Below are 18,228 nucleotides of genomic sequence, written 5' to 3'. Positions count from 1 at the left end.
TCACGCCGAGCTGTGCTGTGTTGCAGGCCCTGGCCAGGAACGTGCTGCGCGTCCAGACGCTGTACCGAGCCGTCACGGCCACTCTGCAGTACGTCAAGAGCTGCTTCCAGTGGGAGAGCGTCCAGAGGAGCCTGCTGGCCTTCCTGGTAAACCGCCCCAACATCCGTCCTCCGGCACAGCGTTCTACAACCTTCACCACCAAAAGGGCCATTTTAGTGACTTTCCACCAAGTCAAGTTGTTCTGGAGCCACAAAACACAGTTAAACTTTAAAATGAGGCCAATGCAGCGCAGGAAGCTTCATACGTAGTTTTGATGAACAAACAAAAACTATATAATAATGTATTTGTGAAGTTTTCACTACAGTTCAGAATAGTGAACATTTTATTACATTTATCTTATTTTGTGCCTGATTTTAACAGCTTTGTTCCTCTTTGAAAGGTTTTTTTTTTTTTTTTTGCTGATAGTTTAGAAATTTTAGCAGTTTAACCATTTTACCTGTTTTTAAGCATTTTGGCATGCTTTTTCCAACCATATTTAATTAACATTTCAGGTTAAGAATTTTAGGTTTAAGCAGTTCTATCATTTTTTTCCGTCTCATTTTTTGTGGTTTTACTTTATTTTCCCAATTTTACTTGAACCTTTTTTTGAATCCTTTCTGAACCAAGACTGACCAATCATTTAGAGCAGTTCTGTGTTGTGTCACTGTAATAGAAATAAGTTAAAAGTTCATTCGTATTCCATGTTTGTGAAAGCTTCATGGAGTGGCTCCGGAGCCGCAGGTTGAACACCCCTGGTCCAGCAGGTCCAGCACAGGACACAGCACCTCACAGCCACCCGCTGAGCCCAGCCTGGACTTGAACCGGGGCTTTCTCGTTGTGAAGTGGCCGTGCTCACCGCTGCACGGCCCTGGGTTCAGCCTCCAGTCGGAGAGGATGTGGCGGCTGACGGGCCGCGGCGTCCCGGCGGACGGCCTCCGGCTCTGTTTCTGTTCTGCCTCCCTGACAGCTCATTAGACCCGGGCCCGGCTCTGCTCACCTCCATCCAGACCCGGTATGAAGACAGGAGTTGAATTAAAAGGCTGTTTGGAGATAAGGCTGCTTCTCTGTGTGGAACAGGAGCGTGGCGACGGACGCTCCTCCGCCCGGGAAGCGCTTCCTCCTCATTATTCTGCCTCCATAAAATATGGAGTAAAGCAAGCAGTTCATGAAGTATGCAGCCAGTGGGGGTCATGTGGAGTTCCCGTGGCTGCTGCAGCTCCTGACCTGCGGGTGGCGCTGCAGATTCGCCTCTCTTTCTGGCCAGGAGAGGGGGCCGGGCGAGGGAGCCCGAGGTGGCGTTTGGAGAGCTGCTATCTGAGCCGGAGCCTGGAGTCCGGCTTTCATTTATTGAGGATCATGTCGACGATAACCGTCATCCAAGATGGACTCGGCAGTAAACACCTCCTCACGCTCTTCTGGCAGGAGAAGATTAAATACGCCATTCCACAGAGCCCCCACCCAAAAAAAAACAAATACAATCTCACACACACACTCACACACTCCTGCTCCGCCCAGCGTCTGCTGACTGCCTCCACCCTGTGAGTCACAGCTCCCTCCACCGCAGGAAGCGGCGAGCAGCTCGTCCACGTCGGGCCTGCAGCAGGCGCCTCGGCTCCGGTCTCCAGAGAAATCACCAAAAGAAAACCTCCAACTAAACGTTATTCTGAATGAGTCTTTATCTTTCTGTTTAAAGGGGCACAGCGCAGTTTTAAATATTACGTTTTCAATCATTCACACCCGCACACGTTTTCACCTTTGCCTGATGGGCAGCAAGAGCTATTTTTGCAAGATCGCAGTCGCTCCTATTTCCCTGTGCAGGGCACTGAAGGCACAGCAATCTGAGTGATTCGGGTACGAATCGCTCTGAGCCTGACGTAATGCGCCTCCCGCTGGCCTGGTAATCCTTAAGTTTCGATTTGTCCGCCATTACTCCGCCATACGCTTAGCAGCAACAACTGAGCAGTACTGAGGATGGAGCTTCCAGAAAGTAAGAACAGACCGGCTTCTAGCACTGCCTCAGCTCCAGCACAGACCCACCAGGCAGGAGAAACTTACATTTTACTCGAGTGCTGCTAAAAGAGCGAGGAAGGAGTTCCCCTCTTCTGTGCACGTAGAAGGGCACAAGCTACAGGCACGAGCTTTTCACTAAGCTACAGTTACGCCTAACCCCTAAATTCCACATCCTCCGGTCCCCTCCGTCTGCGCTCAGCTCAGCTCCGGTCCGACCGCTGCAGCAAATACGTTGCTATTTTAATGACTGTAGCTGATTCCACAGCCTGCGATGGGCTCCGTCTGGGTCCGCCCCGCCCCGCTCCGCTCCGTCAGTCCAAAATAGAGCCGAGGTCTATTTTCCTCTCCGGTCCGGTCCGTCAGGTCTCCGTACGCATAAATTTCCACAGTTCAGATGCACCAAACAGGAAAGAGAACTCCAACAACCTCCGGCTTTATACAAAATAAAATCATTTTGTCTTTATTAAAAACTTTAAACTGTTAAAAGACGTTTTTTTTCCGTCACATTAATTGTCGGATATATCACGAATAGACGTACCATACTGATTAAAATATACACTTTAAAAAGCGGGCAAACAAAAATTAAAGCACACTATCAAATTTTATTTGACAAACTTCTGTTTTGCCTGTAATCAAGCTGTAGTCGAACGTTTCTGAATGTTTACACAGCTGCATATACGGCCCATTTGCAGGCTATTGTCCATAAATTTCGTGTTTTCTACAAAATACATAGCCTATTCAGGACCGTGTATGCATTTTATTCTGAAAGGCCCGAATGTCAACATCCTGTTGCACGAAATTCAGCGTGTTGAAGCACAACAACCAGCATGAAGAGACGCTGATTTTAGAAGTGGAGAATCATAAAATTTTATATGACCCCATCATCCTTTCTACAGGATGTACAGAGAAAGATGCCAGTGTGGCCCAGACTGCTCAGCTTTTGGAGGTCGATGTGAAATAGCGCTGCGCTGCTCTGCTTCTCCGGCCGGCGGAACAGAGACGCAGCGGAGCAAAGCGGAGCTGTGGGTTCTGAACAGACGGAGCGGTCCGGAGCGCAGCGGAGCAGAGACGCACGCAGTGGAATTAAGCAGTAAGGCCTGCAGGGGTCGCTGTTTCGCATAAAACGAGCAAACTGCGCTGTGCTCCTTTAACGTGGATGCTCTATTTATTGTTCATGTTTAATGTCTGCATCAGATCATTCTTTCTCATTGGTGCTTCAGAAGATGCCTTCAACTGAATTTCTTATTTCAACTATTTGATCCCGACATGCTCATGATTATTTATTTCCGTTTGTGACTGTTTGAGTCACACAGTTCAGTTGTTGGGAGAAAGCAATGCGTTTTCTTCTTCTATCCATCAGGAGAATATTTCCTGGCGGCGTTTCAGTGGACTGAACGTTGTGAGCAGTGGTGCTGCTGAGGGTTTCCCTGCCCTCCCATGCCTCCGATATCTCTGATATCTGTGGCACCACCGCTCCTCTGCTGCAGCAGCGAGGAGCCTTTCTGGATTCGGGCGTCCTTCTCACACTCTGGCTCCCTGCAGCTGCTCTCGGTCTGGACGCTTTAATGCTCACAAGATGAGAGACGCTCAGCAATTAGCCCGGCGTGGTTAATGTCAGGGTGTAGCGGGGGGTGGAGGGAGACCGCTCACCTGAAAACCCCAATCTCCCTGGACATGGCGCTGCGTGCTTTGAAGGCATCGGGGAGTCCCTCTGCCGCTTCGCCAGCTCTTTCTTCATAAATGACAGACGGACTCAACCTTTAAGGAGGTTTTGACGAGCTTGATTAGCTCTTCGGCTGTTGAAGGGCCGCCTGTTGACCTTTGCCCCGCTCTGCCTGCAGGTGTTTCTAGTCACCGTGTGGCACTTTGAGTTTTACATGCTGCCCTTCTCGCTGGCGCTGCTCCTCTCCTGGAACTACCTGCAGATCAGCTCTGGACGCGTCAGCCCCGACGTGGTGAGTCCTCCTCTGCATCCGTCCTCCCTCCTCACAATAAAAGCTGGTATGTTTCCATAGCAACTAGTTGCACATGGCTACATAACACATAATAATGAAATGACACATAATGCATGAGCTCAGAAGCTCTGTGAATACACGAACAGCCCGGTACAGCCTCCTGTAAATCACAGCGCTGGTCCCGTGCAACGCCGCTTCCCTTTTTTTTTTCTTTTGGATTCTGTTTGTTGTCCTGGATGGTCTGTTGCCCTGTTCTTGTTGTGACTGGTCAAATTAGAAAAAGCTTTTCAGCAGTCCAGTGTAGTGTTGCACCGATGCCGGTACCAGTATCGGCAGTGGCCCTGATACCGTTGGCATCGGTATCGGCAAGTACTAACAAATAAGACGCCGATGCCAATTACCTTCATCAGTCAGGCAGCTCGTCTTCCTTTCATCTGCTGGACGTTACATTATCATATTCTGAAAATCAGCTGGCAGTGCAGCAACTAGTAAACACCACCTCAACACCCCGTGAGGAGAGCACAGAGGGAGGGGGAAGGAGGAAAAACAGCAACACTGCCCCCATGTGGCGGCCCAGGTGGAGGATTTGACAGTTCTTGAGAATTAGAAGAAAAAATTCTCTTCCATTTTGTTTTTTCAAAGGACGTGGTATCAGTACGGTATCGGCATCGGTATCGGTACAACACTAGTCCAGTGTGAAGAGCTCACGATCAGTCTGCTTGTCATCGCAGCACCACTGGACAGCAGCTGGACAGAGTCCATCCGTTTAACGCCCCACAATCAGCTACTGGTCAGACCAGTAGACTACACTGGGATTACAGCGAGACCATGTGATCAGTGTGTCGGGTGATTGGTCATCTCTCATCAGAAGAGAAACATCGTCACGAGCCAAACACCATGTTGACAGATCGTCTCTGAAACGTTTTTGTTTTATTCGTATGGATTTGAGTCCAATGAAGATCAGGTCCACGGAATCTCCTCTTATTCATCAGTAATGGGATGAAAACAAGAACACACAGTGGAACGCTATGAAGTGTGTGTGCGTGTCTCTCTTTGTGTCTCAGAGTGTGTGTGTGTGTGTGTGTGTGTGTGTGTGTGTGTGTGTGCGTGTGCGCGCACGCGCATTTTTCCATCCTTGTGGGGACCAAATGTCCCCACAAGGATGGAAAACCTGCACGATGTGCCTTGTGGGACCTTCTTCCGGTCCTAATGAGGGAAACAGTGTTTTCTTGACCATGTTGTTGTTACTGAAAAAAGTCAAAGGTCAAAAACATTTCTTTAGGGTTCGGCTGTGTGGTGGTCTGGGTTAGGGTCAGGGTTAGGGGCTAGGAAATGCATTATGTCAATGAGTGTCCTCACAAGGATAGAATACAAACGTGTGTGTGTGTGTGTGTGTGTGTGTGTGTGTGTGTGTGTGTGTGTGTGTGTGTGTCTCCTTGCAGGACAGCATGGACTTGGCGGATGAGGACGAGGATGATGAGAAGGTATGTCTGGTGTGTGTCTGTCCTGGTGTGAACAACAGTCTCTCTCTCTCTCTCTCTCTCTCTCTCTCTCTCTCTCTCTCTCTCTCTCTCTCTCTCTCTCTCTCTCTCTCTCTCTCTCTCTCTCTCTCTCTCTCTCTGTTCTTTATGCACATTTAAATCTTCTGATGCTCTCTGGTTCCTGTCAGAAGCTCCTACATTTCTTTGTAAACTTGTTTTCCACGAGCTTAATGAAGACGTCAGCGGCCCGTTTCCTCTTGTCACGGCTCATTGGTATGCTAATGAGGGGGCGGGGAAAGAGGCTGCGCCGCGTTTGGAAAGTCCCGTGCTTAACGCGGCGTATGATACCGTCAATATGGAACTAATGACGGCACTGAGACATGCTTCCTGAGAGCAGGTAGGTGGGAAGGTGACCCTCGGACTGGGGGGACGTGAGACGTCTCAGGGCTGGACCCTGTGCTCCAACACCGTCCACCACGTCGCTGTAGCCAAGGAGGAAGGTGTCAAATTACAATACAATTACAATAGCCATGTGGAAGCAGGATTAGGCGACGCCTGCTTGTCTGAGCCACAGACACGGCGCTAGCGTTGGTTCACTGGACTGCAGCTCGGTCAGGAAGTGGCGAGCCGTGGAGGCGCTGCAGGCCTCGGTCTGGAACTCTGCTCACATCCGCAGAGCTTCTTCTGCACACATATTTTCATGGAGATCATTCAGTTCTTTTATTCTCGGCGTTACTCGGGTAAATGTTGGATGCTGCGACACCTCAGCAGGGCTCTGCAGCCTTTATGACCAAAGAGCCTGTTTTTCACTTTCCGCCAAGTGGAGTTGGTCTGGAGCCACAAAGCACATTGAGCCTCAGAAAGAGGCGGCTGCAGCTCAGGAAGCTTCTTATGTCGTACAAACCATCTCATGATGATTTCTGAAGTTGTAACTACAGTTCAGAATAGTGAACATTTTATTACATTTAAACTTCTTTGTAACTGATTTGAACAGTTTTGTTCCTCTTTCGAAGCTTTTTTTATTGACAGTTTTTAAATCTTAGCAGTTTCAACCGTTTCACCTCTTTTTTTAGCAGTTTGGCATGTTTTTCCAACCCTATTTTGTTCTCCTCTTTCAGAAATTCTAGTCATTTCAGGGTTTTTATTAAACCATTCAATCATGTTTTTTCTCCATTTCTTGTGGTTTTAGCTATTTTTTACAATTTTGCTTGTACCTTTTTTTTATTATCCCTTTTGAACCGAGAGTGATGAACCACTTTGAACAGTACTGTATCAAAAAAATAAGTTAAATGTTTTATTCACATTTCATGTTGTGAAAGCTTCATGGAAGCGAGTGAGTGAGTGAGTGAGTGAGGTATCTTTTCTGTGCTTGTGCTGTAGGAATCGGAGAGGAGAGGGCTGATCGAGAAGATCCACATGATCCAGGACACCATCCTCACGCTGCAGAACCTGCTGGACGAGATCGCCTGCTTCGGGGAGAGGATCAAAAAGTGAGGCGGGAGGCTGAGGGTGAGCGTGGCGATCGGGTTTGGCCGGCGTTGGGTTTGAGATCAGCTGCTTTCTCCGCCAGCACCTTCAACTGGTCCGTGCCGTTCCTGTCGGGCCTGGCCCTGCTGGTCTTCCTCTCGGCGGCCGTCCTCACGTACTACATCCCGGTTCGCTACGTGGTGCTGCTGTGGGGTGAGTCTCTGGTCACAGCAGAGGCATCCTCAGTGGTGCTGGAGGCGGGTGGTGTGTTCCGAAGCTTCCAGACACACAAAGTGAAAGTAAAAGAGGTGGAAAGAGGTGGAGCTGGATGGAGCTGGATGGAGCTGGGGGGGGCAGCAGCAGCAGCAGCAGCAGCGCTCCCTGGACAGCAGGAGTCTCCCCTGCAACCGTTTGTTTGTGTGGAAACAAAGTGCTCAGCCACAAGAGACTACCGCTAATGATATGTTGGTGTGAATTTTTGTTTTAGGCATCAATAAATTCACCAAGAAATTACGGAACCCGTACAGCATCGACAACAATGAGGTGCTTGATTTCCTGTCGAGGGTGCCTTCAGATGTGCAGAAGGTAAGCTCCGCAGGAAGCCCCAAATCCCCCCGCATCCCACCGCCTCAGCTCCCAGACATTCCTCCCTCCAGCTGTGTAATTAGCTTCATCTGTATAATTATGTGGCCCTGCATAATTTTTGTTGTGTTTTGGTCACGATACATCCCTGGTGGAGGTCTGATGCTTAGCAGCTTTGTGCAGCGGCTGTTCCCAGGCCGCCGCCGCCGCCGCCGCCGTCTCCTGCATGAACTCGCCGACAGCTGCACGAGCTGTCGGCGGATTACGGGTCAGACTGGCAACACGGCCCCAGATCCTATCCAACTTTCACATCGGCGGGTAATGATGGCTCTCCCCGCACGGCGGGGTCACGGCGGGGTCACGGCGCTCCTCACACACCTCACACACCTGGTGCTCCTGAGGGTGTGTGGAGTGGTGTGTGTGTCTGTGTGTGTGTGTGTGTGTGTGTGTGTGTGTGTGTGTGTGTGTGTGTGTGTGTGTGTGTGTGTGTGTGTGTGTGTGTGTGTGTGTGTGTGTGTGTGTGTGAGCTCAGAGCTGACACTGACTCTGAGTCTGGACGAGGACGGACGTGGTGAATCGGCCGATACCTGCCAGTTAAAGCTCGTGTCCGGAGTTTTGACACAGAGAGAGGTTTTTTTTTAATCCAAAGTCTCAGGCTCCGCCCTCCCTCTGCTTTCATGAGCGACCAAGCCACGCCCCTTTAATTGTGCACGCGAATTATCTGTGGGGTGAAAATGAGAGCCTCTGAGTCCTACAGCATCCTCCATGTTGAGCTGTTTACGGTGGATGTTCAGCAGACAGTGGATATATCTGCTGCAGAGCTAACTCTCCTCTGCTGGGCGAGCGACGTGCTCTCTGGCTGCTCCACACTTTGACTGACGGCACGACAAGGCGGAAGCTCGACATCTATTGGCTGAAGCTGACCAGCGCTTTTTCGGATAACATGGGGGTCTATGAGACGAAGGCGGAGCTCATAAATACATTTTTATATTGCTTTATGCTGATATTATATTATAGTATGGAACCAGACTGACACATTGAAGCTCTGTTAAAAAATGATACATACGTTGGAAACGAATGGAAACTCCGGACACCAGCTTTAATAAAATCCTCCTGATTCAGCAGCAACACAAGAAAAGACAGTGATTGACAAAACACTTTATTTTCCTGCAACTCATTGTTTTCCAGACTTTAACTTACCTTCAGATACATATAGCCACAAATATAGGAAAATACTCACAAACACCACGATATTGAGCTTCGTCATCTTTGCTCTCTCTTCCTTCTCTTTACTCTGTTTACTGTTCTCTTCCTGTCTTTCTGTCCCAGTCAGCTTCAGCAATATCAGGTATCAGTTCTTAAAATAAAAATAAAGTAAGAAACCATGTTAACAAGAGGAGCTGTATGCTGATAAGCTCCTCTTGGAAGAGCAGATCTGTCTGGAACAGAGCAGCAGCCACACCACTCTGCTGCTTCCTGCTGGACAGGTCAAAAGAAAGAGAACAAGCATCATTTTTCAGCATTAATTTCTCTTGATTTGTTTTATTGACTGGTGAAATTCAACGTGTTGAGCGATTTTTTTTTTCTTCAACTTTTTATGTATTGGAGAACATTTGCCAAAATGTGTGTCATACATATTGCAGCAGTCTATAGGTCTTGAAGAAAAAAGGGGCGTGTTTAAATAAGCTCGTCGTCTGTCCACTCCCTTTCAAGCTGGAGCTGATTATTTATGTTTTTTCTTTTTTTTTTTTCATTGTTTTTAGTTTCCTCGAAGTTGAAGTTTGTTTTATTTCTTTTGTTTTTTTCTTTCTTTTCTTTTTTTTTTTTTTTTTACTGGCTTGAAATAAAGACATTCATTCATTCATTCATTCATGGTATTAAAAAAATCCCTTTGATGAATTCAAGTTCTTCCTCGAGAGAATGTTTCAATCAGTAGGAAGACGAGCAATGGAAAAGCAGACAGGAAGTGATCCTTCTCATCCTCTCATTCTCTCCCATCCTCTCTCCTCTCTCATCCTCTCATTCTCTCCCATCCTCTCTCCTCTCTCCTCTCTCATTCTCTCCCATCCTCTCTCCTCTCTCATTCTCTCTCATCCTCTCATTCTCTCTCATCCTCTCCTCTCTCATCCTCTCATCCCCTCCTCCCTTATCCTCTCATCTCTCATCCTCTCACTCACTCACTCATCTCTTCTCTGTTTCTCTGTTTGTCTCCAGGTTCAGTTCTCTGAGCTCAGAAGCAGCAGGAAGAAGAAGATCTCATAGGAGAAGGTCTTCCTGAGCGGCTGGAGGAGGAAGCTGCTCTTCACACATGAACTGTCTATCAACCTCGACCCTCGGCTGGTTAACCGGCTCCTCGGCTGGTTAACCCGCTGCTCGGCTGGTTAACCCGCTCCTCGGCTGGTTAACCGGCTCCTCGGCTGGTTAACCGGCTCCTCGGCTGGTTAACCCGCTCCTCGGCTGGTTAACCGGCTCCTCGGCTGGTTAACCCGCTGCTCGGCTGGTTAACCGGCTCCTCGACACCTTAACAAATTTTAGTTTTCTTCCTCTAAATGTCGTCCGTTGTGTGTGTTTGTAGTTTTACTGTTCTTATACGTATGAAGATTTTTATACTCCACGGTTTATTGCTCGACGCATTAAAAGATGAGATGTTCGTCCCTGGGCTTAAAGCCGTGTCCCTGTTGTTTCCATGACTTTAACTCCAGCTCAGTCTCATTGGAAGGAAAGCTTTACTAAACAGGAGTAAAGCCAGAAGTGCTCATGTCTCCCTTTGATCAGAGGTAGCTGATCCACGCTCCTCAGTGATGTCAGAGTGGGGGGTTGGGGGGTTGACGGTCATTAATGAAGAGTGCGTCCTTCATTTCTAAGGCCAATCAATGTGGCAGTGTGGCTCTTCTTCTCTGAGCCTTGATGTTGTTCCCAGCTCCACTCTCCTCATTAGGCCCCCGGCCCCCCCCCGGCCCCCCACGGCCCCCACCAGGCTGACGGGCACTGGCCAGCCCTCTGCGACCTGCTATCAGCTGCTGTGAAGAGACGCTGCCCGCGGCCAGCATCCAGCAAGACTGTCCACCAGCAGCCTCCTGACCAGGGCGGCCAGAGGAAGGACAGTCCACCTCCTTCTGTCTTCAGCCGGTTCCAGTCCTGCCTCAGTGGGTGTAGCCGACCGGGGACGGTCCTGATGGAGTCATTTGCTGAAATGCAGAACTGTCTGCAGCACAGATGCTGTGGAGAACACACACTAACCTGCATTTCTCTCTTCTAGGTATAATGTTGACTTCAGTATGCAATATTAATAACTTGCTGTCAAGGACGCCGCAAGGACGTCTAGTCTGACGCTTATAGGCCGCCATGAATATGTATAGACGACGAGTGGCTCCAGAATTACCAAGTCAAATCTGGGTTCACACGTGGGAGCCAGTGCGATATGGCACGTGCATCACGGCGAGCGCCGGTCGGCCCGCCGCTCTCTGTGGACTGGTTAGAACCCTGGAGCCGCTCGGAGAGCCCTATCGATGCGAATGTCTTTGAGTCGCAAACTGAACGTGGAGTCGGGAAGCTCCGGGTTTAATGACCGAAAAGCCCCGTGGCTGGGATTCAACCCACTGCTCTGTCAAATATTCCGCTGAACACATCGTTGATCTCAGCGGCAGCAGCCGGAGGATGATCACTGCTTTTATCAGCTTCACTTCTCAGACTCGGACTGTCGTGTTCTCTGTTGCAGTGTTTCCTTAACAAAACAGCGAACATGTTTCAGTGATGCACGAGAAGGAAGGACGCCTGTCTGTCTGGCTGTCAAACGACGTGCAGTTCTATCTTACCGGGAAGCTGATCATAAATGATGCCCTGTTCGAACGGAGCTGAGTAAATAAGGAGAAATGAGCTTTTAATGGTGAAACTTTTCAAACAGAGAATCTAACAAACACAAGATGCAGAGAGATGATGCCTGTTTGATGAAGGGTGAACGTGAGGTGCTGATTGGCTCCAGTGTGCTGCTGCTTCATCCAAACCGGACCGAAAGCGGCCGGTCCCGCCTCGCCTCTCCTCCGGTTCCTCCTTCATCTCCGGCGCCTCAGACCGTCCAGCTGCTGAAGTGTTTTCAGCAAACCAGAGCAGCTCAGGCCGGACCTGAGCTGAAGCAGAGAGTTTGACCGAGTTAAAAGAAGAGACGGGGTCTGTGTCTTTGGGACTGGGACATGATGGACCACAATGTTCTTTTGAAGCTCAATTCCTCTGAGGAGAGCTGGCAGCATCTCCGGTCGATTAGCAGGAGATCCTTGTTGCTTTTCTAAACCTAGATCTTTATGTATGAGGCATTTTACATGTATTTTTCTCCTTCAGACTAAAGGAGCTGAAGTCTTGGTTGTTTTTTGGCTGTTGGAATGCATGGAATGCATCTGTTCTTTTCAGAGGTTCAAATGAAATTCTACAGGAAATAAATAATCTTCTCTGTCTCTGCTGATCAAACTTATTAAACATTCTTCTACTGAACCTCTTGTGGTTATGAGCATAATCTTAGCTTCCTGGAAGGGAAACTCCAGCAGGAAAACACTTTGTGACACTTATTTTCCTCTTTTGCATTCAAGCTTTAATGCTTCAAAAATTAGACCAATTCACCAATTTGGCCTGTCATCAGCCTGGGCCGACCTCAAACTGGCAGAAACGGATCTGCTCTGCAAGGATCTAAAGTATCAAGACCAGCAGATCATAACATACAACTAACTGCCATCAGTCCCAGAGAGGCTCGCTCCTCCTTATTGTTGGCAGTTTGTATTTAAACGTTAATGAGGAGAACGCCTCCAAAACTGTGGCGAAGTCATGTGATTGGGACTTCAGAGATTTAGCATGACTGATAACTGACTTGCTTTTAAAAATCCTTGTCCCTGTTTGGTCTCCAGACCCCCAGTTCCAGGGTCCTGCTGTGGTCCGGGTTGGGCTGCTCATTGGACTCTGTCATGCTGCTTTAGAGAACATTGTTCTGCTCCCGGTCCCGGTCCCGGTCCCGGTTCCAGTCCCGGTCACTGACGGTCTGGCTTCGTCTGATTTCCAGCCATGTTTTGTTTCTCACTTTCGGCTCGGTGTGGTGATAAAGGAGATGTTTATGGGGACTTGTCGCCTCCCACGGCGCCGTCGGTTCCCTGCAGGGAGTCGGGCCGAGGCGAACCCAGACGCAGGGCGTGTGTGAGGCCCTGGGGTGACGGCCTGGTCCCACAGCAGGCCTGCAGCCGTGTGTTTGATCCCCGACGGCCCGGGGCGCCCGGCGGCTCTGACTGACTGACGGACCAGTCGAGAGCCGCACAGTGAGCATCAGGCTCTTTTGTCTGTCGGTGCTTTGTGGGCTCCAGTCTGAATATTTCACTTATCTAATCCCCTGAAGTTCAGTCTGCAGCAGTAAATGTCTTCCAGATCCACGGTGCTGATCCTGAAGTCTCATTTAAACAGTGCAGACCTCTCAGATGAACAGCGACGGCGGTTATTCGCACTTCTCTTTGTTACCATATTTAACTCTGAATTGTTTATTTTTGTCTATCGCTCTCGGCAACAGGAGAAATCCATTGATCTGGAGGATCAGCGTGGAGCACCCAGTCCTCTGTGTAATTATTTGGAGTAATTACATCAAAACCCATTATAAGTGTAAAAATAAACCTCCAGGAAATGTTTGTTTATCTCCAAATGTAAGAAGATTGTTAGCTCTGTTTTAAAGATGCAGACGACCAGATTGTTTTTTTGGTTGCAGGATATTGACAACAAATCCCACAAAAGTGCTGGAATCCCGTCAAGCTGTGGAGCAGCTCCAGCCCCCTGTTCTCCCTTCATGCCTTGTGATCCCGGTCAGCGCGCTGCTGTCACAACATCTCGACTTCCTCGGCTTGCTGTTCAGCTCATCCCAACAAAACGTTCCGTCCGTCCATCTGAGCAGGTTTCCAGACGCAGGTCTGGGAACAGCTCCCCTCACAGCAGCACCAGCGGACTGCACAGGGAACCGGCTGCAGACCGCACGGCCCGGCAGGCTCCCGGTCAGCCGTCGCACACCTTCAGGTCACTGTAGCTGATATCACTACACCTCCACGCTGGTTCCGGTACTTTATCTAGCAAAACTTTCTTTACAACCGATAAAACCAGGGAAACCGGATCCTGCTGGTGAACTCTTCAGTCTCTCGCCAGCTCACTGGAAAGTTCCTCCAAATCTTCCTGCTATGTTTGGAAGATCTTCAGCCCAAAGCAGTGGGTTTATTGGTGTTAGCCACGCCCACTGACTTTGATGTGTAAATAAGTAGTGAAATCATGCTTTTTACACAAAATGACGTCGTATTTTAGTGATTTAATGATGAAAGCCATGACTCTGACAGTCACATCCATCCATACCGCCTGGAGATGCTCACCGGTGTTCCATTAGAGCAGGTCCACTGGAGGGAGTTTGTGGGAAAGCAGTCGGCAGGGATGGCAGCTTCCCTGGGATCTGAGGATGTCCGCCAATTTGAAAGTGAAGCTTGGCATTTCTATGAAATGTCTGTGTCAGTTGAAATAATTTTAGGCAGATGAGGAATAAACATTGTATTTCTGTCATCAAGGATAAGCTTAGATTAGTTTCAAACTGTATTGAAACCAAATGCCCTGCTTCAGTCTCGCTAAAAACAGGAAACCAGCAGTTTTTCAGAGTAAATGGTAAATTCAGACTAAATGGTGAAGATATTTCTGTTTTAGTGAAAAGCCGTCTGGCACATCAGACTCACGACCAGACCACTGTAAGATATCCCAGCTTCTGTTAGTGACCTGTGGGGGGCAGCAGTGCGCCTTCATTACATGTCGTCTGCCAGAAACTGACAAGAAGGAGAAGGAACGTGGCCAATCAGCGGTTGGCTGAGAATGCCCATCACCTTTTTTTCATATTGATATATATACTGATTCCTGAATGAAGTTCTGAACTTCAGACCAAGAAGCATCGCTGTGGGACACTGTCAAAGAGTTTGACATCAAATCATCATTTGTTTGATTGGTTTATTCTTATTGGTGAACAGATTTCTCCTTTCAAATCAAGGTTTTCAGACATTGAGCTGACTGAAGGTGTTTGGTTTGTTGAGGATCAGAGAAGAGGCGTCAAGTGTTTCTGGGCTCCGGATTGTGGTGACGGAGGACTGACGAAGTGGGACAGTTAGGCCTGTGAAGGCCTGCGGTCTTCCTCAGCCTCTGTTTTGACGGCGGTGGGCTTCCTGGCCACGCCCAGCCGCCGTGGCAGGCCCGGGCCTGTTCAAGGCCCAGTCCTCCCTCTGGCTTCATGCCGCCTTTGTTCCAGATCCTCCATGAGCTGGTCCACTACACACAACAACCATACTCTAAACATGGCTTTTCTCAAAAGTGGTCCTTGTCCCTGCAGTCCTCTCTGTGTAGCCTTGGTTCCTTTGCTTCACAAACCTTCACTAGTTCTACCATTCCCTTTTTTACAAAGGACCTTTGTCAATCCCAAAACGTGTATGTTCAAATGAAAAGCGTCTGACCCAGATACTGTCGGTTGGCTCTCCGATGCCCTGCCTAATTGAAATCCCCGGTGCGCCTGTGACGGCGAGCCGCTGGACGCCGTGGAGAGAGCGGCGCGTCCCCCTGCGAGGATGATCGACGGCCTGTTGAAGCTCCTGCATATGCAGAAGATGGTAATAGGTTCCTGTGGGACGTGTGGCCGTGGTCACGCCGCTGAGACGGCTCGCCAGGCAAAAACAAGAAAAAAGGGACTAAACTGGATAAAACAGTCATTGTGTGAAACTCACAATAGGATCAGGATCAACACTGAGTTTAGTGAATGCATTCAGGACTGATCCCGTCTTTCTTACACGTTGAAAACTTAACTCTTTAAGATGGTTGGGATCTTTATATTTTTTCCATTGTCTGGAGACTGCCATGCTAAAAGCGGTTACTGGCCAAACCTTTATTGTGGCTGTTTGTGGTGTGTGACGCTGTGCGGGGATGTAGATGTAGTATCTGCACTTGTGTCATGAAAATATGGACTGTGGTTTGTTCCATTTAATTATCACACCTAAGCCCACCGCGCTGCCCTTGAATCCTGCTCTCATAAAAAGTGTAGAGATGAATTGTGAAAAGAATGTGTGTTTTCTCTCCATCCCCCCCCAATCTCATCAGCCACCGTGATTAAGGTTTGGCATTGGGGATTGTGCTGTCTTTTTGGAGAGATATTTCAGCTGCATTTCTGACACTCTGAAAGGAGACGAAGATAAAGGAGGCGTCGGGGAAAAAACTCCTTCCCGTTGTGTGAGTCCTAGAGAGGGCCTTGAACCCTGCCATTCACGCCTTTCTCTGCATCAGCTGAGTCTAATTGCCAGAGAGGACAGGAGACCCCGGGCCCGATCGTTCCTTATCCTCTTTAGCGCTTTCAGGCCAGTGAAAGCCGAGCTTCTGCTTTTGATCTTTTCTCTGATTCGCTTTTTCTTCTCTGTCATCCCTACCATCCTCTCCTCAGGAGTGACACCAACTCCTTTCAGCGCCTGCCCCCGTCTCCATCTGCCCAAAATAATGACCAAGGCCCAGGCATTATTAAAGCGAGGTGGAGAAGGGAGGTCAGCGCTGGGAGAAGGGAGAGGGAGGTCTGGAAGGGGAGAAGGGGAGCCCCTATTCCAAATCTACTCCGTAGCCTCTCTGTGTTCCCCGGATTCATGCCTTACAGTTTCCAGGGCCCGGCCCGGAGAAAGCCCATTCTTCAGGAGAGCACGGACGTGAAGGCTCGTCCTTTCCCAGAGGCGCTGCTACAATCAGCCCCGGGCTGCTGGAGACAATGGGGCCTGTGTGATCCGCTGGCCGGCTCCGGGATGAGACGATGCCTCGCCCGCCAGTCCCATGGGAGGCCGGACCCGGCGGCCATTGTTGACAGCTAATGGACAGCATCTTTCCACTGGCAGCCCCCTGCAGACTGTGTCATTTTAAGTTTCTTAATGACAAACACTCGGGCTCGGCCCACGGAGGAATTCCATCAGGAACAGCGCGGTTTGTTTGCAGATGAAAATCGCTCCCCTCGCAGATCTGAAAAGCTAACACTGGGGGGTGATGGGATGAATGCAGCGCCAAGCAAAGGCGGCATTCAGCAGGGGAAATTCAGTATAACTCCTGAAAGGAGACCGGCATCAGAATGACTCCATTCAACAGGAACAATGAAATTACAGGCATTTGTTTGTTTTTTTATTTCTTCAAGCCAGAGCAGTGAGATGGTGACAGCTGATGATCATGGCAGACATGCTGATGCACAGGCTGCAGGACGATGAGAGACGTGAGGAAAAGAGTCCGCACCTATCACCCTGCAGCATTTCCTGTTCTGATGGTGGAGAGTCCGGGCGGAGCAGTGTCCAGCCTCACTTCACATCCATGTAGCATCAGCATCGGCTTCCTGTTCCCTGCTGGGGAACGGGAGCAGACGCCCACTTCCAGCACTGATGGACGGAGCAAACCGCGAACGTCATAAACTCCAGCATGGCCTTGAGGTCGGGAGGTCAGGCCTGTGCTGACGGGCCGTCTGTGTGTGTGGAGAAAACATGTCTCCCTCCCAGCGGTCATGCTTTCACACCATTCGGGAGGAAGTAGAGCTTCGGCGTCTCACACAGGGACATTTTGATGAAGGTCAGATCAGCGATGGCAGGGATTCCAGATCACGCTCTCTCCCAAGCACCACACATGGAATCCCTGTCAGGAGCAGTGGAAAGCACCGGGCTAACAGCTCAAGCTCAAGACTTTAAAATATTTCTGTATTTGAAAAGACAAACTTGTATCTGAATCTAAAATGAGCACAGGGGGATTGAAACCACAATCTCTGTGAATGAAATGAATGAAATGGGGATCAGCAGAGGTTCAGTAGCAGCTTGTTGTTTTTTTTCTGCTGCAGATGTGACTGGATGTGTTTCGAGCTTCACCGCTGTTCCACACGGGGATATTCAGATAATCAAGAGAAAATCAACAGTTTCAGTTCAGACCGGTCCCAGTAATGAACAGCAGACTCCGTCTTTCTCACATTTAGGAGAAAAACAAACTTCTGTCTGGGTCTGACTGAAAACCTGTCCTGGATGTAAAGGTGAACGTGGACGGAAGAGGCAAGGTCTCCTTCCTGTTTGATGTTGGCCCCTGGCGGGACCGCTCTCTGGCTTTATTCTAGTGAACGCTCATGCAGTTTGGTTTGTCTGTCAGAGGACAGATGGACCGATGGACAGATGGACGTTGACTGGGTGTGTGTCGTGGCGTTCGCTGTGCTTCGGACCGAACAATGTGTAAAATGCTGGATGGTAACGATCAACGCACTGAATTTGATTAATGCTGTCAGTTTTAATTGAATTACTTGCAGTTATTGCAGGGCTATCAATGATGATTTTTTTTTTTTAAATGTGATTAATCACAGAGTTAGGATTAGGGGTAGAAATTGTTTCTCTAAGAAAAGAAAAAGGAGCGAAAACTCATTTTACTGTCACTGGGACAGTGTTTCATTTCATCGCTGTGCAGTTCAGGTGAATCATGAGGGTTAGATTCCTCATCTGATGCTTGAAAATGTTTCCAATATCCTCCTGTGGCGTTGATGCTCTGGAATGTTCAACACCGAGAGGGAAGCGGGGCCTGGCCTTCCCTTGAGTTTGAGTGTTTTGACTTCAGCTAAAAGATTCATTTTTGTGCATAAAATTGGTGATTTTGTGTGTGGATTACAAGTTCATAAATGA

General features: G+C 49.0%; 1 protein-coding gene across 4 annotated transcripts in view; it reads left to right on the top strand.

Moving 5' to 3' along the window:
- The window catches only part of LOC115393064 (multiple C2 and transmembrane domain-containing protein 2-like), a 58,641-nt gene extending 46,671 nt beyond the window's left edge, over window positions 1-11,970 (top strand). For all 4 annotated transcript variants that reach the window (XM_030097876.1, XM_030097859.1, XM_030097867.1 and 1 more), the window contains 7 exons: window positions 27-146; window positions 3,891-4,004; window positions 5,447-5,488; window positions 6,866-6,975; window positions 7,056-7,165; window positions 7,440-7,537; window positions 9,749-11,970. In XM_030097876.1, coding sequence (XP_029953736.1) covers window positions 27-146; window positions 3,891-4,004; window positions 5,447-5,488; window positions 6,866-6,975; window positions 7,056-7,165; window positions 7,440-7,537; window positions 9,749-9,796 — 642 coding nt within the window. In that variant the 3' untranslated portion in view covers window positions 9,797-11,970. The remainder of the gene's footprint in view (window positions 1-26; window positions 147-3,890; window positions 4,005-5,446; window positions 5,489-6,865; window positions 6,976-7,055; window positions 7,166-7,439; window positions 7,538-9,748) is intronic.
- The last annotated feature ends 6,258 nt before the right edge of the window (window positions 11,971-18,228 follow it).

Source organism: Salarias fasciatus, chromosome 1 (genome assembly GCF_902148845.1).
Source record: "Salarias fasciatus chromosome 1, fSalaFa1.1, whole genome shotgun sequence".
Lineage (NCBI taxonomy): Eukaryota > Metazoa > Chordata > Actinopteri > Blenniiformes > Blenniidae > Salarias > Salarias fasciatus.
Note: the sequence above shows the minus strand (reverse complement) of the source record. Positions and strands in the feature narration are given on the sequence as shown.